Below are 22,400 nucleotides of genomic sequence, written 5' to 3'. Positions count from 1 at the left end.
TGTTATCGGTTAGAAACGGTAGGTCATCTGCAAATCCTAGACGATTTACTTTGATATGGTTTACATATTTTCTTGCTTCAATTGTTAAGTGTGGTGGGTTATTTTTGTACCACTGTCTCATTACATGTTCTAGGGCGCAGTTGAAAAGTAGTGAGTAACTCTTCTTTAGCATTAACTTTTTGTCGGTGTACTATCGGTTTTCATGTGGCCCCAAATGAAGAAATAGTGGCGTTAAATCAGGTGTGATCGTGGTGGCTAATCGTTTGGTCGACCGCGTCCAATCCAGTTTAAGAAATTAGCGTTCAAGTGATTCCTAGCTACTAAAGAAAAATGTGGCGTTGCATTGTGGTGGAAAATCATTTGTAATCTAGTTTTTAAAGGTACATCCTCCAACGAGCCGGCAAACTATTTTTCAACAAATGAACGTATGCATCTTCCTTAAGGTTTTTATTGGAAACAAATGATCCCAGAATTTTTTTCATAAATAATACCACGCGAAACATTAATGTAAAATATGTGTTGGAAACTAGTTTCCACAGTACCGTGTGGATTGTCTTCGCACCAAAACTAATAATTTTTATAACTGAAGGTTCCGTTTCTCATAAAGTGGCTTCATCAGTAGATAATATTGAATTTATTCCTTATCAGCGTCATCTAGAAGCCGATGATACAAGTTTAACTGTTCGGGGCAATCTGTTGGTGTAAATGTTGAACCTTCTGCAGGCGGAACGGATAAAGATTTTCTTTCCGTAGGATGCGCTACATTTTGTTTTTTGACAAACCAGTGCGGTATGAAATTTGCCGTGTACTAGTGCCTGAGCTACGCTCAATATGTTGAATTACACGATGTTCATCATTAACCAGATGATTTACTTGGCGTTCAACAGAAAACGAACCCGTTGGGAATGACCTTCTTTCATTCGTAAATGTTGATACACCGAAGAGTGTTTATTAGCTATAGAAAGAATAATACGATTTTCTGTCTATTTTTCGTCTGTTTTGCTTCCATAAGAAAACAATTTTTTATTTACTTTTTATTGGTTGTATTTACATTAATTTTTTCAGAATTGAGTTCTCTACAAGTTTTGTTACTAAATTTTCCGCATTTATTAGCATTAAACAAAGTTATGATACTACAAACCTAAAAAACTGAATATTTTGTTTTACACGTCGGATATCTTAAAAACTACTGAAATTACAGTTCTGGGACTTGTTTTATCCTATTTCCAGCTCAAATTACATAAGAAACCATCAACTTTACTCCTTATTTTGGATCCCAAAATTTACAGTAGGGCTTCCTTTTTATTAGAAGAATTGAAATCCGGGGGAAATCTTTCGTTAGCCGTAACTCGAAAACAAAGCGTTTCCCAAACCTTTGTTTATATGAACATTTTTTATTATTTTCACCAGTAAAACATGTCCTTAAAGTTTCTCCTTTTCTTTGTGGGACACTCTATGAATATAAAATTATTCTGTCGTTTTATATATGTATTTTAAATAGTGTGGTTAAACTCGACATTTCAAAATCAGTTGATTTTCAAAATCAATCGAGGGTTCTAAGATTGAAGTCCTTGTAAAGTCAGTTTGCATTTACATGGATTTGAATGTTAAACTGTGGATACCGGTATTCTTTGGCGGTCGGGTTTCAATTAACAACATGTCTCAGGAGTGGTCGACTTGAATCTGTTCAAGACTACACGTTTACTGGTACATTTACATTTCAGCTACGTCAGCCTGGTAAGCCGGTAGCGGTAATCTCGTTTGGGTAGACACACACACACACACACACACACACACACACACACACACACACACACACACACACACACACACACACACATCCACACACACACATACATCCAGACCCGGCAGTAGCTGAAAACTGGTTGGAAAAAACAAAAAAACGTTACGAATTATTTCACGTAATATTTTGAAATATAATTGTTTTGTAATTTATGTATTTTGTAACGCTTCTTTGATAAAGTTTTTATCACGGTTTTCTTTGATTCTTCCAGGCAAATGCTAGAGTGGTACTATTTTTACGTCCTTGTACGAAGTAAGGCAAGTGTTGATTGCGAAAAATTTCAGTTTTCAGATTTCAACGGAAATATCTATTTTTACCACCCCTGAATCCATTTTGACTAGTTTCGGCATGACGTCTGTACGTGCGTATGTATGTAAGAATGTACGCACTTATGTATCTCGCATAACTCAAAAACGAGCCTAGGATGTTGAAATTTTGTATTTAGGACTGTTGTAACATCTAGTTGTGCACCTCCGCTTTTCATTGCAATCAAATGGACAAAAAGTGCCCAAAAAATCCCACAATTAGATTTTGGACTTTCTCATAACTGCGGTAATAAGCCCTCATTGAGAGTTTATCAACAATATATGATAAGTGGAACTTATTTTCAGTGGTTCCAGAGTTATAGCGAATTAAGATTTTAATAAATGAAATATTTGGATCTTAGAGGAAGGCACATCGGTTCGAATCAGACTTCATCTCCTTTTATTATTTCAAATATATTGATTTATTAATAATTATTAACCTCTCATTGTAAACAAATTTTTACGATGAATAATAATTAAATTATAACAAAAAAAAAAAAAATGAAATCGTCAGAAGTTTATATCGAAATAAAATTTTATCTACTTTTCATCTTAAAAAAAATGTGTATTATGTAATTTAATAGGCGTACAAGTTAGTATTTCATTCTATTCCTGAGCTATATCAGCCTATATAGAGCTGACGGTTGAAGCTTCTCTGTTAAAATATCTGATTGTAATTTATTATTCTCGTGTTGTAAGAAACTTTTCTGAAAAGTGTCATTAAAATTTGAATAAGCGTTTGACCGTAACCGCGTTATAAAATTACAAATAGACGAGAAATGCAAAAAGTTCGAATTAAAATAGAACCTCGCTTCGCTCAGCCAGTAACTTATAAAGTTTCAGATAATTTTACATCGCTAAAATTAACTTAAATTTAAAATGTACTTTACAAGAAGTCGAATCTTAAAAATCATCTGATTTTGTGATGTCGATTTTAACCACTAAAGTATGAAATTTAGAAATGCTAACTATAAAAAACTACATTATAGTCGCAATAAAATTTAAAGTGTAATAATCACGTGTTTTCTAATGCGGAAACTAATTTCAGTTTACTTTGTTTCGATTAACGTCGCTGTTTTCCGTAACTAAAAAGGACGTTAAACGAGGACTTAATGAAAAAAGAATAAACCGCTTTATGATTATCGAACGACTTCCTTAATGATGGTAATTATTACTTAATCGATGGAAAAGGAAATTAAATAATGCCGGATATTTGTCAACGATATTTTACAGATGTTAATCAGTTACATCAGAGTATTTATGAATCATCAGTTACACTTATAAGGGATAAGCGTCATTAAATATAAAAAGGAAATTTATTCTACTAATGTTGATCATAATGTACGCGTTAAAATATGAAATTATTAAAACTAAATGTATTATTAAAAAGTAGAATAAAATAGATTTTTTTAAACGGAACATCAAAACAATTTGTGTTTATCGTTCCCTAATAAATATTGGTATCCTATATAACGGAAGCGATATGTTCGTTTTTTCTTGTAGACGGTGGTCCCGTTTTAGAATGTTTTACAATTAATTTATTTGAGACTCAGTTTTTTAAGTTTTTCTGTAAAAAGAACCATAAATTAAAAAAAAGCCAACAATATTTAATAAATCATAATTTTGAAGTTATATTAAGTTCTGAAAATAAATGTAAAAAAAATAATAAGTTGAATATGTATTGGTTTGTGAGCGGGGAATGATCAGTGAAGCCAGGCACTTTTAGTACAGAATTATCGATTTTAAAAATAAAGTTTCAGCGTTTTTTGTGCAAAATAAAACGCTTCCAGTAAGTAATTATAAATTTTTCACCGTTTTATTACTAATGAAATTTTTTCTAATATAGCTCGAATCGTTTTAAAAAAATTATATTTGAATCGATCCCTTTGTTACGAGTTACAAGGGAACAACTAATAGAATAAACAAACATCGATTGCTCCTGATGAGCCGCTGTGGAAGATAAAAGAAATTAACTTTAAAAAAAAAATTGAATAAATTATAATTTTAGAATACCGTATTTATTTTTATTATTATTAACAAACTTCAGCGAAAGGAGAAGGTTTTATGTTGTAGAAACTTTACTTTTTTACTAAGCGGATTGATTTCGATGATTTTTTATTTTGTAGAGGCAGTTTTTCTACGATCTAGTTGGAATTTTTAACGTTAGCAATTTGTAACGTTAAATGAAACGCTTTTAAAAGGAAAAATTCAATTTTTATATAGAGTACAATTATCTATCTACACGTTTCTTAACTTCGTCATAATTAATCATATGTTGACGCGTTTCGTATGTATTCCGTTTTTAAAACTCGTTGTATGCTACCTACCTATACTATTACTATAGTGCGTACAGGGAGTTTTGAAAACGTAATATAACTGAAACGCATCAACATACGATTTAATTATGCGGAAGCTAAGAAAGGTAGAATATTGTACTCGATTTAAAAATATAATGATTTTAACAGAAAAAAAATTTAATAATAAAAATTAAATTGTCCGCGTACACGATTTGAAAGTTTTTTTTTGTCATCGTTGCTTAGTAGTGTACTAGCCACAGGGGGTGCCTATGGCACGCCTCCGCAGCTAGGACCTCTTGTTGGGCGGCGACTCGGAGTGTGATTATTTGGTGTCCAAAATTATGTAAAATTTTTAATGATGAAAATTGATATAACGAAAGTTAAATTAGAAATTTAATTATAGAAACAGATACTAACGAATCGGGATTCTCCGCTAGTTATCGGTACATTCCGGTACCTATTTTTTGGTTATAGTTCATTATTTTATGAAGAAAAACGAACACATAAACAGATGAAAAATATGTAAAAAAATTATTAAAACACACCACTCTCAAATTAAGCGCACTAAAAGGTAAAAGTAATTTTATGACGGTACCTCAGAATGGATCTGACAACAAGCTTTGATCTGATCTGTGTTGAAAATATCCTTATTTTTATGTTGGCTGTTTGTATCCTGGGCTTTTTGTTATGCTTTTCAGGGAAAAATCGGAAAATATTTGTCATAAAGCTAGGATTTTTTTTACTCTAATAATGTTTAATTTTTTCTTGGCGATTAATTTGATTAATACTACAACAACTTAGGTTATGTGATTTAATTACTAGATTCTATACAGTATTAATTCTACGAATGAACGCCGTGTAAATAATAAGCAAGTATATGAGTATAATGTTTTTTTTTTTTTTTTTTTTAATTTATTAAAAAATTAATATGTATTTGAAATCATGTTTTGAAAGGTTTATAAAAATTGTGCAAACGTATATATTTATGAAAAATGTTATAACGAGATTTTTTTTCACTCTAATTATTACAGTAGACAATAAGTTCTCAAAATAAATAAGTTAACGATGGATATTAATTTTAATAGATTTTTTCATTTGTTTTACATATCATACATCTCTAAAGGCTGTGGATTATCTATAGTAGATTTTTAATTAAATTGCTATTTCATAGTTCTTACTTTAAAGATAAAACACTAGTAAGTTGTGATTATTGAACTGAAGCTCCATTGTTATTTAACTCATCTCAAACGGCAACTGAAAGTGCATTCAAACTGATATTAAATAATTTTACTGAGTGTTGTCCTTGGATAATTTTTGTGGAGGGGAATGCGATAAGATAACTGTTACTATTATTTAAAATAATTATGCCCCACTCCAAATAATTGTTATTTAATTAGTACACTTAAAATATTCAAGTACCATTGTTGTTGAAGTACTTGATTAAAGAACAACTACTAAGAATACCGATACTGTATGTCACGGTAAGTTTTATGTGCTTTTCTTTAACTTTCCTTTGCATGTGTATGTAATTTAATAAGCTGAGGTGTATACCTTTTCCACTTATTTTTAATTATTTATTCTTTTATTAATCGGCTAAAATGTCATTAATTACTTTAATTTCTAGTAGAAATTTAAAAAAGCTGATTTTATAAGTAAAAAAGAAACTTTTTTGTTTTTTTTTTTTTAATTTTTTTTGTGCCTTTAATTATCATTTCAGCTTTTACATGTCGTGTCATTATTAGTTTTAACATTAATAAATATAGAAGTAATTTGTTCAAACAAATTTTTATCATATTTGTCATCCTTTTTTACTTTTTAACCTTTGAAAGATAATCACTGTTATGATCATTAGACTAGATATGGTTGGAGTGAGTGGAGTACAGCTAGAGCTTCTCTTATGCTGTAGGGGAGGTTCTTCCATTGCTGTTACAAATAGATTTGCAACAATAATACATTTCATTTTCCCTTCAACGATGGATTGGAAGTTGTAACTAATAGCAAACGTTAATTTACCATTTAATATTATGTTATTGGAAAGTTTTGTTTTCCAGCAATTTAGGTAATAAAAATTATACAAGATCTGTTTGAGTACTATAAACATAAAACCAAACCAAGTTAGATGTCATAAATGTTTTACTCTCGCATCAATATATTTTTTAGTTAAATGTAGGTACCTGTCAGTTGGATAACCTTTGGATAGAAATCATTTATGATTGAAAATACTTTGATTTTGTGGAATTTCCATTATATTTCAAATTTAGTTCAGAAACACACACATATATATATATATATATATATATATATATATATCTGTTATTATTTTATACAGTATGTATTTATTACAATTGTAACAAGTTCTCTTAATTACAGAAGTCAGGTGATGAATGACAATTTTCGTTAACAACAGTTTTAAATACACAATGTTTTGCATGAACGCATTATATGTAATAATTTATATATGATATACAAAATGTTACTCCAACATTTTGTACTAGTTTATAAAAAAATGTCTCTTTATTAGATATTTTAAGTAGTTATTAAAATTTCATTACACATTTCATTACATTTGTATAAATATAAATATGTACATACATACATACATGCATATGTGCATGTAAAGAGGGAGAGAGAAACTTGAACATATGTTCAGGTTTCTCTCTTCCTAGTTTATAAGAAACTATATAGTTTCTTATAAATTATTCAGTTCAACAATTACATGTTGCTGTAGTTTTATCTATTTCATAGAGTTTTATCGATTTCTATCTCTGAAAATAAGTAAATATTGTGTAAAAAAGGAAGAGGTGAACTAAATTTGAATGTAATTTTGACATTTATAAATAGTATTAAAACTTTTATTGTATCATCAGCTATGGATAATGACCTTTCTGCATGTACTCTAATGTAGAAAACATAAAAGGCAATTGACATTTTATATTATATTAAAATTTATGCAGTCGACTAATCGTAACAAATAAGTGTAAGTAGTTAACGTACTGCCAAACAAAATTTACTGATTTTCTTTTTGTAATTAAATATTATTATACAGCATGTAAATTATAAATAGATTAAATAATTTCAGTTTATCTACTTATATGTTCTTTAAATAATACTTTTTTTTGTTCACTAAGATAATTACTTCATTACTTGAATGTCTACAAAGTTTCATAACATTATTAACCGTAGCTTCAAAATTTTCATCTATTTTCTAAAACTCTCTAATAAGTTAATTTCATAATAGCACTAAAAATTCTGGTTACTTCAATTTTCTAGTTGAAATAATTCTGATCCATCAGTCCCTGTATTTGCCTATAGACTTTTAAGTCTCTACAAAAAAAAAAAAATACTGTAACCCTGTTTTATTTATATTAGAGTAAATTATCTTAATTTTTTCATTTAAACTGGACATAAATCTCTTGGGAAGTAGAATTTTATTTACATTGTTTCTTAGTTTTAATAAAATCTTTTTCCCCCATGATTATCAAAATAATAAGTAGGTATCTGTAATTTAATCACTTGTCTGATTGTTTCACAAATACAGGTTTTGACTAGGTCATTCTGTTATATTGATATTTTCATTTACACCCATTAGTTTTTTTTTTATTAAACTTCATTGGATATGATTTTTAATAATTATAAAAAAGAAAACTCTGTCGATAGAAAGCTAAAATCATGTAAGTCTTAAATCACTTTAGGTAAGGGAATGAATCATTAATTGTTGTTACTTTTATACACAGTGATTCAGGAGGAAAGAGAAATAATTTGAGAACTGATTCTAGAGTTTGAAGTAAGGAAAAAAGTTCATACATACAAACGTCCAGAAACGCTTTACTTTGTTATCGAGTTACATCTAGTGAAAAATTTCACCCAGAATTCAGTTCCCTGATGAAATGAGGTCATACAGAAATTTGTAATACATTGTATAAGATAAGGTTCAAAGGTCTAAATTTATTGTACTAAAAACAGCTTTTTTTAATTTTTATAAATTAATAACACTTTTCTGTTAAGTTTTGTTGTGTTCTGTTTTTTTGATAATAAAGTTAATTTGTTTTTTCATAGACTTTATACATGGATTTTTTTTAAATTAAATTCTCTATTTTTTATTTTTGATAACATTTACTCATTGATTAATCATTTAACAAAGTTATTTTACTTCAAACCTAGTAAAACTTGTTTTTTTTTCACCATATTTTTCTGTTTTACATTGGTTATCATAAAAAGTAATGGAGATATGGTCAATAAACATAAAGAACTATCAAGTTTACCCGTTATATAATACCTTAAAAATTTAATTATTACCTCATTTCACTGGGAGAACTGAAATCCTGGCAAAAGTTTTCTCTGGCTGTAATTCTATAATAAAGCGTTTGCAGGCAAATGTTTTTATGAACTTTTTAACTTATTTCAAGCTTTAGAATCAGTTACCAAATTATTTCCCTTAACTCCTGAATCACTCTGTATAAATCTTTTTAATATAATTCATTTTTTTATTGATTGTTCAAAGTTATCTGGTAGTTAATGTTATGATTTTACACCTATTTTACCATCATAATGAAGTTTAACTTAAGTTATGCATACACTTTTTCAATTCTTCTTTAAATTTTGATTTTTAGAGATCAACAACAAACAATTTACTTATCCAACATTTGGAACCAACTTATGACATTTTTAGAGCTTTTTTTAAATACATTTTTGAATAAATATTTTGTATGTTTTTCTTTTTTATCTTACTTGTAATTTGCCTAAAATCACTGCTTGTAAACATGCCATTTCCAAGAATCTCAAAAGTGAGAAACCTGTCGTTATAAAAAAAAATAAGAAGAGGAATGCAGATAATTTATATAAAGAGGGTTATTTAGAATGATCTAAGGATCATGTGGCATACTCATTATTATTTTTGTCTATTTTATTTTTTTAACATATATTTTTTTAATTTTTGCATGAAAATATTTTGAATAAATGATTTATATCAGACATGTACAATATTATCAAATAATAATTATAATACAATGGCAATCAATGACTAGAAAAAAAATGAAAACTGTAAAAGAAAATATAAAACATTTATTAGATCACCAAAAAAATGTCTAAATTGAAAAAAGTCTTTCATTGAAGAATAAGGTGTGAATATAAAAAAAGTGGGTTGAATTGAAAATCCTCCATATTTTTAAGTATGTTAAAGAAATTATTACATTTTGATGATGTAAATTTTGTATTTAAATGAAGCTTTATGAGTACTAATGAGACAAATTATTTCACTCATTTGCAAATAAGTTTTAGAATTTACCGGAAAGTATTATTTTTCTGAAGTTTTATAACCTATAGCTTTTTAATGTTATTTGTTATTACAGATGGCTTGCGCTATAACTGAAGTATGTTTTGGAGTTAATGCTGAAGGAAAACCAGTCAAACAATTTACTTTAAGGAATAATAATGGGTTCACTGTTAAAGTTATTGATTATGGAGCAACAGTGACATCAATTTGTTTACCAGTAAAGAATGGTTCAACAGTTGACGTTGTTCTTGGTTTCGATAATATGCAAGGTATGTTTAAATTGTGTTTTATAAATACACCTATCCTTACTGATATAAATACTTAAAACGGTATTTATGTATTATTAAAAATTAACGAAAAATTCCTTTTTTTGCATGAGACATCTGGTATAATCATTAGGTAATAAATAGATTTCTAGTAGTTGAGCTTATTGTTAATTTTAAATTTTTTACCTGTTTTGTGTCATTTTTTCTTAGCAGAAAAAAAAAATAAAAGCTTTTTTTTTTGTAAATTTGTATGCATGTATGTGTTCATATATGTACATATAACAGTAACCAAAGTAGTTCTATGTTGAATACATTCATTGCTTATCATTTAGTTAAAGTAACCATGAGAGTATTTAGAAAATATTAACTTAAGTTTAATCCTTATTTCATAAATTAATGAATATGGAAATTAATTTGAAGATATAATTAAATGCAATTTTGAATCACTGAAAATACATTAAAAGTGTAGTACAAAATTGGTGCTCAGGTAAAAGCAAAAGAAAGCATATTTTTTTATAAAATTAAGTTATAAATTCATATAATTTTGTGAGTATATTGATTGTTTAAGGTATGAAAGTTTTTCAAACTCTAATAAGTGACACGCGTAACTTTTTTTTAAGTGCGGGCAATACTTGAGTTCATTTGGATTAAACAGATATGAAAAACTTTCAAATAGTGTTTAGTATTCTGGCACCGTTAAGTACCAGAGTTTAGATTAGTACTGTTTAGTAGACTAATAAAATTGCCCCTGTTGTCTTTACCATTAAGAAAATCATACAAACAGAAAAATTAGTTGCATTGGGCCTTGTAACTATTGGGTTACATCAGACCTTACAAGATTGTGTTTCTCCTAAACAAAATCACATAAGACCCATAGTGCATATCAGATCTATTTTTTCAAATAGTGCAAAAGATGGAAAAATGAACCGGCGTGCTCAAGGTGTGCAGGTTCACATTTTACCTAAGATTTTTACCAACAACACATCATTAGATGTATAAATTGCATATATTCCACAAAAAATATTGAAAAAATCTAAAATAGATCATATAGTTATAGATACACATGACTGTGACTTTGAAGTATAGAATAGCAGAAGAATATTATATATTGATTACTGTCTACTAGCTGTTATACCGAGATACTTAGGATACAACAGATCTGTATCTTACCATCAGTATAATACTAATAGTAAGGAACCTTCTATATGAGAATTCTTGACATCAACAGCATCGGGATTTACAAGTAAATAACAAGTTTCATAATGGAGGAAATAAATTTTGAAAATATGGTGATGTCAGATTAGTATTAAGTTATATCGAGACACTCAATAAAAGTTTGAATCTGATAAATTTAATAAAATATTCTTGAACATTAGAAGTTTAAATAAACATAAAACTTTATACTGACGGTGAAAATTATGGTTTTTGCTTTGACAATCTTTTTGTCAAGACAGAAATTAATGAACTAGAAACTTTCTAATTGTTATATCCTATCACACCATTATTCACTTTTAGTTACTTTTAAACATGATAAAAGAGTAGTGACCGAAAATCAATTTGTAACGTATATAAATTTCAGCAGATTCAAACAATTCTGCAACAATCATGATTGGAATTGTATATTGGGTCTTAAAAATATGAATGATGGCGTAGATGTACTCTTAGGAAAAATAAAAAATGCTATGTTTCATTCAACCGTAGAATTTATGGCAAAAAAAATAATAAAAAGAAAATCTTGGATAATAAATGCAATAATGAACACTTGTAAAAGGCAAAATTGTACAAAGAAATGAAACAAAGTCTAGAAAGTATTAACTACAAAATAGAATATGAAACCTCTGCTAAACTACTAGACAAAACAATAAATATTGAAAAAATTATTCAACATGAAAAATCGGAAATACAACAAAGATAAAAAAACAGTAGAAAGTTATGGTGCAGTATTTGCAAAATAAAACAAAAAAAGCGATCAAAAAATAGAGTACTTAAGTTTTAAGTACAGTTAAAAATATAAAATTAGAAAATAATATTGAAATTGCAAATCATTTTAATTATTAACTAATTATTTAACTATTTTTGTGAGGTGGTGCGTAATTGGGAGGGGAAATTTGAAAGCAAGTTATTATGACACAACCATTATCAATAAAAAATAATGGAAAATCTATTTTCTTAACTGCCAACTTATCAGTCTGAAATAGTAAAAATTATAGCTAATATGTCTTAAAAGCTGGTGATGTTGATTGTATCCAAATGTATTGTATCCAAATGATTGTATCCAAATGTGTTGAAAGCCATAATATAAGTACTTAACAAAACCTCTTAAATATATTTTTAATACGTGCATTGCCACTTCTTTATGGCCAAAGTCATTAAAAATTGCTGAAGTAAAACCAATACAAAAAGCGAGCAACAAACATTTGGTGACTAATTATTGTCAGATATCATTCATATCCACGTAGCAAAAGTTTTTGAAAATATTGTCAGAAAATATATAAATGTCAGATTTCTCAACTTCCTTAATGACTGTAATTTATTGCATAAAAATCAATATGATTTTAGAAAGAATTTAAATACTGAGGTTGTTTTTATTATAAATTTTATTTATAAAAACTTGATAAACATAAGCCAATTTTAGCTATATTCCTTGACTTATCCAAAGCATTTGGTACGGTTAACCACCAGCTTTTATTTGCTAAATTGTATAAATGCAAAATAAGAGGCATAGCCTTAGATTATATTAAAAATTATCTTGTTGAGTTGCATATGAATTTGTTGTTAAAAATAATTTTCTATGGGCTAATAATAAATGAACTATCTTTAAACCTATACAAAACCGTTTTTATGGCTTTTGGTTTTTATCCAGTTTGCATACCTAGAAATAAATTTATTTTTATTAATTGTGTAATAAAAATAAATGATTATGTAGGAGTCGCTCACTAAATATCTAGACATAGTTATTGATACAAACCTAAAAGGGGTTAAACAAATCAATTATGTTATAAAGAGAATCAGATACTTGTTGTTTGTCTTTGTTAAGCTATCAGAAATTATGAATAAAAATCATCAAATGTGATGTACCATTAGTTATTTCATAATGTTACGAATTATGGATGGAGCCATAATGGATGAAAATCTTCTTAATCAGTTGCAGCAAATTCAGACAAGAGTTTTAAAAATCATAGACAAAAACAGAACATATAGTCCAGTGTTTGATGGTTTATTGCTCAGAATTCTTTTGGACATAACCGATTGACATGAAATTTTGACAGTAATTAAGGAATTGCTCAAGGAACAAAAGTTATACAAGTTATAAAGTTATGTGTGCTTTTACCCTGGGGGTGGTGCCACCCCTTTTTGAGGGTGGAAATTATTACATTAAAAATAATCAAAGAAATCGATGGAGGAATAAATTCTAAGCAAAAAATGTTCTATAAAAATTTTTTGTACAGTCAATACTTTTGGGTTATTCGTGATTGAAAATGCTGATTTTTCATCCAACCATTGAACAATTTTTCACGAATAACTCAAAAACTTTACGTTTTATCAAAAACATTATCAAAAATAAAGCTTATAAAATAACAAAGGGATTTTTAATTTTTTTATTTCTGTAGATGCAATACAAACAGAGTTATGCCTCATTGAAGGTAACTTTTTGTTCACCGAAAACTGAACTCAAACCTTTCAATGTTAAATAAAACGGAAATGTTTTCGAAGAAAACTTTTCCGTTTTAAGTTACTTTTAAAGTAACTTTTAAAAGTTTAAAGTTACTTTTCAAAGTACTTGAAAAGAACTTTAAAATTAGCATTTATAAAAGTCATTAGCGTGAAAACTAACTGAGTTATGATGAAAATAAAATGGTTATCTTGCACTGTCAGAGAAAAAAATCAGCAATGAAAGAAATGAGTTTTCTGCAAGAATTGAAATTGAACGTAATCCTTTTACAGTTTACTTTATTTAAGTACTAACAGTATGTTGTAGAAGTTTGACCGTTTGGAATGTCTAGATTTTGAAAAATGGTTGATTCAGATTTAGAAATGTTTTGAAATTCCTTAAAAATTTTTATTTTTTTCACAATAATTCAAAAACTAAATAAAAGACATAAAAAATGATAGAGTAAAACAATTTAGTTTTTCTTTTACTGGAAATTTTTTTTAGTTTTTTATTTCTGTAGAATAAAAATTGATTGAGATGTCACCGTTAGAAGTTCGTATTTGAGTGTGAGGATCACCTTCCCCAGGCCCTTTAAAATCAAAAATTTCAAAAACAAAGGACTCAAGGAATTTGAACAATACTTGCCTTTTAGCCCTTAAAATTCCCTGCAAAATGGTTTTTTGAGCTATTGGATAGCGTAAATATTAAGGAAGTTATTTTTGAAAAACAATTACATTTTTTCAATGAAATTTTCAGAGCATGTAAATTTTAATCATGAGGCTGGTGTGTAAGGTTTGGGACGTTGCAATACATTATAAATTACATTAAAAACTGTAAATTTTTTTAAAATTTCATCATAAGGGGTTTCGTCTAAGGGATGAAATGTAGTAAAACATTGTAAATTATATTCCACAACATAAAAGAATTTTATTCCACATATTTAAACATGATTTCAATCCACGAAATGTTAAAATCTATGTGGTTTTTTAATTTTTTTAACACGGGGTAGTTTTCACCCACTAAATACAAAAAGCACAATCAGGAACATATAACTTATGAAGCAGAGGGCTAGATAAGCTTAATTACAAATTTTCATGAAAATCGATGTCTGAAAGAATTGTGAGGTAATACTCTTATTTTTACCTTCAAACACTGGACTAATATCACAACCCACCTTATAACATTAAATCTTGTTTTGCTATATAATTATTAGTCTACCTTATAAGTATATACAAGCCATTTACATGAGTAATCCTGTAAGAATTAGAAATAAATTTATTGCTTTACCTCAAATCAATAAGAGAGTTATGTTTAAGAGTAGAGATTGTGGCTATCAAATATTACAACCAAAAGAAATTTAAAATTTTCACATGCATAATAGGAAACTGTTAAAAAATAAAATGTGGAATTGATTTAGACAAAATGTAAATTTTAGTTCAACATAAGCTATAGTTTGAAGTAAAAAATATAGGAATAATACTTTATTAAAAGTATTTTGATGTTTCATTTCCAAGATGCTCACTGAATGCTTTATGTAAGCTGCATAGCTTGCAAAGTAATATTTAGTTTGTAACATATTTATAATTTTGCCAGTTCTCTGTACTGTTAGTGTTTTAAATGATTGCCTCTATAGGATTCAGTTTTGTATGCTATTTTTAGCATGACTGTACTGGATGAATAAATAAGTAAATAATTATTATGGAAATCATGGTATATATCTTTGTTTACCCAGAGCTATACTTTCAATATCAATTTTTATTTCATCATTGTTATTATAAAAATTTTAGATGTTCATTTACTCCTATTTTAATAAAAAAGGTTAAATGATTGGTGAAAAGATTTTTGCTATATAAGCAGTTTTAGTAAAGTTAACATTTTATGAAGAAAGTAAGGAAGCAATTCTTCCCGTGGCATTAAAATATACAGATGTTCATTTTAACTGTGCCAAAATTAGGATATCTGAAGTTGAAGGAGCGATAAAAGACTTTAAAAGGGGATTTTCATTATTTTCCCTAAAAAAAAAAAGTTTTTTTTTTTTAGTCTCTGGGACCACTGTTAGGTTTTGCTTCAGGGATGAGATAGAATGGAAATTTTATAGCAGTCAAAATACCATGCCTGACCGGGATTTGAACCCATGATCTCTGAATGAAAGGTCGAGATGCAACTATTGGACCATAGAGGCTGGCATTTTTCCCTAAGTACAAGTAAAAAGTACTCGTATTAAAAGCAACATTTTTTAATTCACTTCCTAGGGTTTTTTTTAAATAACAACTGTATTTTTTTATCCTTTTTTTAATAGGAAATATCATTTTATACTTTTATATTTTTCCCTAGGGATATTTTTCCCTAAATGCAGCTATTCAGGAGCTATAAACTCTTAAGATACCTTGGGATACCTTGGCAGTTAGCATAATTTTTCCCACTATACTCATATTAACTTAGTTTTCTAATTTTCTAATAGGAAATATCATTTTATTGAGAATCATTCCGTAAGTATGACTGGTCAGACGCTATAATTGATCTCAAATTGGACAAATGTGTGTATATGTTGAACCTTCAACAGTATTGTAATTACTCTACTGTTATTGTTTTAATGTATTGTTTATTTATAATATTTCATAATTTTAGGAAACTTTCATAAAGTGTAATCCTTTTTCTTTTTACAGTTTGTCACTTTAAATGTGGAACTGATACAAATAAGCAATTCCTCTAAAAAAAAAGAACAAAAAGAATAATGTAAAGGTTGGGAGTTTTAGATTTAGGTTCACTTTATAAATAGTAAGGGCCAACTGAAGATTATGTATAGTTTCTGAGAATGGTTGCATTTTAAGGAAGTATACCCAAATATAAAAAGTCTTATTATGAGTTTTCTTTTGAAAACTGGGGAAAAAATAGGAAGGCATTTAAAAAAATCAAGATAGGGAATATTAAAAAGATAAGTGAAATTCCTAATTTAAAGTTTTTTTTTTGTAGCTCTTATAGTTTCTGAGATCCTAATGTCAAGAGAATCAATCAGGTTCAAGACAAAATCAGTCTAAGAGTTCATTAAGAGTAGGTTAATTTTAAACCAAATAAATGAGTTTTTATTGAACGTATTTAATTTTCAATTTAGGTTACTTATCTGGGCTTAACCCATATTTTGGAGCAACTGTTGGTCGAGTTGCTAATCGAACCAAGCCAACTAACTTTACACTTGATGGAAAATGTGTTAGCATTACTCAAAATCAGGGAGATTTCCAGTTACATGGTGGCAACAAAGGATTTGATAAGGTATTTAACTTTTTATTTCTAGATATATTTGTGGCATTCGTATTTGTATTGATGAAGGATTTTTTGAATTTATGATTTCACTAATAAATATTACTGTTGCGTTCTGTTATTCTAACTAGAATTATTGATTGTTTATCAGAAAACTTAATTTTAGTGTTGTAATTTCTTTCTGTAAAATGAACTTTTAATGTATTACTGGGGTTCATGATAAGTATTGAAATCTATAACTTAACTAATATTAGTTTTTGGTAAATAATTATAGTAAATTTGACATAACATTGTCTATGAAATCAATTAAGATTTTTTTTGCATTCTCCAGCTGTGTGATTAGAAACAATTATTTATTTGAAAGAATCAGTATATGATAAAGGGGGGGGGGTACCATATATGCTTACTAATTACTGTTTTTGTGTAAGCAAAATTGTTATTAATTTCTGTAATCTTTATTTTAAAGCCTTTTAAAAAAAAAACAAAAGTAATCATTTGACAAATAATAAATATTTGAAGCCTAATTTTTACAATATAAAAATACTGCTAATTAGTTTATGTAAGTGAGACATTTCTCTGGCAGTGGCTCAACTTTAACTAATTTAACTTCATCTTTATGTTAATTTAAGCAAAGTGTGCTTCACTGACACTATTAGCTAAACCACATTTCCTGATTGTAGATTGCTATTACTCCTTGTTAAAGTAAAATAATTTATTTCTTTTCAATGTTTTTTTTTAAATTCCAAATGTTCACAGAATATAATTTGATGCTTAAAAATGTTTACATTAGCTACTAAGCGAGAGATTAACAACAAAATTGAAGGTAACATGGGCAGGAAAAGAGATTCTGTTCTGTTGTAAACTATGGAAGAATATCTTTGTCATAAAATTTGTAGCGTAACAGATATACTTTGTTTACAATAACATAGAAAAATGAAAAAAAGAAAATATTATTGAGGTTAAAAGAAATACTCATATTTATAATCAGAAAAAAAGGTTGTGCCCCTATACCTGTCTTCTAAATAAGTATCAAATGTATTGAGCTGTATGTGAAAATAAGTGTTAAATTAATGAAAATTGCTTTACAAAAAAGTCAGAAAAATATTTGGTTTGTAATAGTTATTCTTAATGGTATATGTAATTAATTTTAATATCGAGCAATGGTGGCTTGTGTATAGGCACTGTGGAACTGCAGCATCACCTATTTCCACTTGATATTATCAATACCATTTAATATAATGAGTCCATTTTTCTTTAATTCTTTCTTTATATTTGTACAATATATAATCCTTAAGCTTAATGTCAGTAGCGATCCTCCAGTTTATGAAAAAGATACAAAAGTCTTTGTATGGAACTGTGCACTTCACAGTTCCAGCAGCATAGTGTGTGTTTGGCTGATGTGCTGCGTGCACACGTAGGAAGTTGCACATGTGGCTGTGAGAGTGAGAGAGCACTGTCGCTTCTCCAATGCCGACCCTGGCATGCTGGTGGAAGGTAGTTTTTTTTTTTACTCCTCGTGTGTTTTGCTTAAAAACTGTACCATATTCTTGAATGTGATAAAATGTAAAATTTGATTATTATCCTACTTCCAGCTATTCTATTTGATTCATTTTTTTTTCGTTTCATTTATTTTACAGAAAACTTTAACCGTGGCCTTGAAAAGGCCCAGAAAAAAATTTTCTGGAGCAGCATCCCCACTAATTTTAGTTATGAGTCGCCACTGATATCATGTATAAAATGTTAAAAGTATTGTTTACATGGAAAAACCTTTAGGCGATCTTAGATTGAAAATTAGACTGTGTCAAAATTAGATCTTTGACATCAATAAAGTTACAGCGATTTGAATCAGATGATTGACTGCCCTACTCTAACTTAAGTGGATTTTTAAATTTTAATGGATGGAAAAACCTTTATATATTGCAATATCTCAGATTGTTACATGAAGAAAACTTCAATTTATTTTTTGATTGGGAAAAATGGATATAAGAATTCAAAATATAATAAGAATTAAGTTTGAATAAACTTCCTTTTTATTTAATGTTATGTAATTTATTTAATCCTTTGTTTTTGAATTGTAAGTTGTGTTGTTGTAAGAACTACTTCTTTAGTTACTAACTTTTTTCTGTTTAGGTGATGTGGAATACTTCAATAGAAGGAGACTGTTTGATAATGACATATAATAGTCCAGATGGTGAGGAGGGATATCCTGGGAATTTATTAGTGAAAACAATTTTCAAAGTTACTCCCGATAATTGTTTATATATCAGTTTTAGTGCGACAACAGATCAAACCACTGTTGTAAATCTCACCAATCATTCATATTTCAATCTTGCTGGTCATGTAAGTAAAAAAAGAAATTAACTTTACCTTTTTGTCAGCATACAACTTTTAATGTTGTTATAATTACATTATTTCTCATATAAGAGCTCTTTTCGAAAGGTGTCCCTTATCTTATGTTATTATAACAAATGTATTTAGTTGTAGCCTTTATCTCGCCTGAATATGATCCTTGTGATTCATAACACATTAATTCCTACCCATTAACATTACTTAAAGTATTTATGGAAGTCTTGTTTCAGAATGACATTTAGCTGTATCATTAGGTTTTGCCTTTATCCTAATGGTTCTCAAATCATAACCTTTAAGCACTGTTTTCAGCTTTCTTTAACCAGAAATGATAAAAATATGTATAATGCTCATATAATTAAGGTACTTGGTTAAAGTTACCCATTTAATTAAACATTTTTGAACCAGCTGTAAAGAACAAGAGGGGGTGATCCTATATTGGTTTTCGCAACCATCATGCATCCTGATCGTGTCAAAATTATCTGTTGTTAAAACTATATATTAATCTTCATTAAGTCTGACAAAAACATTTCGTGGATGGTCAGCTGGCCTTCAACAACTTTTGATTATTAGATTTCAAAGCTATTTCAACATTATTGGCTTGTTAACAGTCTACTAGAATGTTTGTCTGGCCTTATCAATATATACAAATAAGATCTAATACTCTCTAAGCAGACTTACTTTATTTGATAATTATATCATAATCTCTACATCATATAAAATCAGTACATTTATTGGTATAAATGTATTCCATATCGGTAATCAGTGGGTGTAATACTGATATACAGTGTCTTTCCTACCCATCTCTAATGATTGCAGTTAATTAGCCTATTCTATTCTATTGTATTTCATTTTAATTGATATTATATCTATCTTTCATGCCTACAATGGAAATGTGTTGTATGAAATTTGGAGAGTTAAAAAAAAATCTTTTTATTTATAAGTGCGTAGCCATCAATTTAACATGTACATTTTAAATTAGTGTATTTTCTTCTTCTTTAATTTGGATTTATATCAGTGTATACATATATGTGTGTGCATGCATGTATGTGTGTGTATGTATAAGATGTATTTAAATAATTAAATTATATTATTATTATAAGTGTATTTTTTGTTACTAATTAAGTGTTGAAAAGAAAATTGACTTACATTTTTTAAGTATGTATTTTTTTAAACTTCTATACCATAATTATCGGTGGTAATATCTATATATAAGACTTTCCAAAAAAAGTTAACAGTTTCTAAAAAAATGCTGATCTCCATGGCAGAGTGGTAACATCTCTGCCTTTCATCCAGAGATCCTGGGTTTGAATCCCAGTCAGGCATGACACTTTTCACACGCTACAAAATTCATTTTTTAACTGAAGAGGGTGTAAGCCTGTGGTTACTATGTAAATAAATACATAAATAAATCATTTTCAGAATGCTGGAGCAGAAGAGTTACTTAAGCATAATGTAAAAATTGAAGCCGATTCATACACGAAGTTGTCTTCTGAACTAGTTGCTACAGGTATGGGAATTGCAAGAAGGTACAAAATAAAATATCTATTAAAAATATTTATAAAAAATTCATTTTTTACACAGTTAATAAACATAATTCCTTATATTTATATAAATGTTCCTTATATTATAGCTTACATTAAAAGGACCATTATCACTAATAAATTTGTTATATAAGATTTGTTAATGAATTCGTTATATTATTGATTTTTATTTGGTTATAAAACATTAACAAACTAGAACCTAAATAAAAAAAAGTCTCTGCACTGTAATTACACGCTTTAGAGGTAATACTGAAAATTACAAACATTACTGAACATTTGAAGAACTGAAATATTTTAGGATGCTTTATAGTTTGATACATTCATTGTGAAAAGAAGTTAATTTTAATATACATTACAGAGTAATTGTAATATTTCCTAATTTTTTGTACAAAAGATTAGTAATTTTAATCTGAGAAATAAATGATACATTTTGTTCATGACAAAGTAAATGTCTTCAATCGCTATGGAAAGAAGAACAGAATTTGAAGATGCAGTATTTAAGATGCAACTCTGGTAAATTGAAAAATCCTTATATTTAACATAACGGTAAATGTTATGAAACAATATATTAATAATAAATAAAATATATTTTATTTTAATGATTTTAATGTAATATTTGCCGATCACAGTTTTTCATTACAAAATAACAAAGGTTTTTTGGATCTCTCTCCCTTTAAATTAAGGACATTCATAAACAGAAAGATTTTGTCTAATGTCAAAACTTTATACTGGTGGAGTTTTTATTACTTTTTATAAAAAATAATAATTTAAAAATGAATTTCTTTAACGTATGGTTCATACAATTTTGATACAATTGCGTAAATACATTTATTTCTGTATAAAACATTGCATTGTTGCAGTTATATTTCACATATGCAAGCAATTTAAAAAAAAATCAAGGTAAAGTTCCTTTTTTTCAGTTGAAAGCACTACAGATTTTAGGCTACGGTTTTAGAGATATTGATTTCAAGAACAGAATACTGTGTTCTTACTGCAACTGATTTTAAAAAAATTATCCATATTAGTCTTAAAAAATTTCTTTAAAATTTTTTGTATACGTGCATTCATTCATATGGATTCTCCATAGAGTAACCAAGGGAGATTACAGATGTTGCATTAAAATATGCAACATCTGAACCACTTCAAGAACCAAGAACCACTTTTGGTGATATTAAAATTATAAAAGATTATTTTTGCCAAAAAATGATAAATTTTTAATGCGAATAAAACATACATTTAGATCGTTACTTGAACTTACCTGTTTTAGAAAATATATCATAATTGCAGTTAAATACGTTGGGTAAAATGGATGTAATACAGAAAAAAAAAGAAAGATTTTAACATTTTAATGGCTGTAAAAGTTGTGAATTGCAAATTTCCAATGTAGGTATTCAATACCTGTATTCAATAAGAGAAAAAATAAGGAATATTAATTCATAGATAATAAGGACAATTAGGACAATTAAGGACAATAAGGACAATTAATTCATAGAAAACATTTAGTATTCAAACATAATAATTACAGGAGAGAAAATATATGTATTAAAGATTAATTATTCATATATGAGGTCTGTAAATAAAGTAATTAGACTGGTTCAGAAAACTCTTTTATTTACAATCCAATTAATTATACATGGACTCTTTATCACCTTTGAA

At 27.9% G+C, this 22,400-nt stretch overlaps 1 protein-coding gene across 7 annotated transcripts in view; it reads left to right on the top strand.

Annotated features, from left to right (window-relative positions):
* LOC142319028 (galactose mutarotase) overlaps nt 1-22,400 on the top strand; it is a 101,021-nt gene that overhangs the window by 65,488 nt on the left and 13,133 nt on the right. For 4 of the 7 annotated variants that reach the window (XM_075355844.1, XM_075355848.1, XM_075355846.1 and 1 more), the window contains 4 exons: nt 9,755-9,947; nt 16,709-16,866; nt 18,985-19,194; nt 20,623-20,710. In XM_075355844.1, coding sequence (XP_075211959.1) covers nt 9,755-9,947; nt 16,709-16,866; nt 18,985-19,194; nt 20,623-20,710 — 649 coding nt within the window. Of the gene's footprint in view, nt 1-5,728; nt 5,888-7,194; nt 7,384-9,754; nt 9,948-16,708; nt 16,867-18,984; nt 19,195-20,622; nt 20,711-22,400 lie in introns of those variants that run through there. The other 3 variants (XR_012755093.1, XM_075355843.1, XM_075355849.1) reach the window with 2 other exon arrangements.

The sequence above is a fragment of the Lycorma delicatula genome, chromosome 2 (assembly GCF_047948215.1).
Source record: "Lycorma delicatula isolate Av1 chromosome 2, ASM4794821v1, whole genome shotgun sequence".
NCBI classification, from domain to species: Eukaryota; Metazoa; Arthropoda; class Insecta; order Hemiptera; family Fulgoridae; genus Lycorma; species Lycorma delicatula.
The sequence above is the reverse complement of the archived record's forward strand: the minus strand, read 5'-3'. Positions and strand labels throughout refer to the sequence as shown.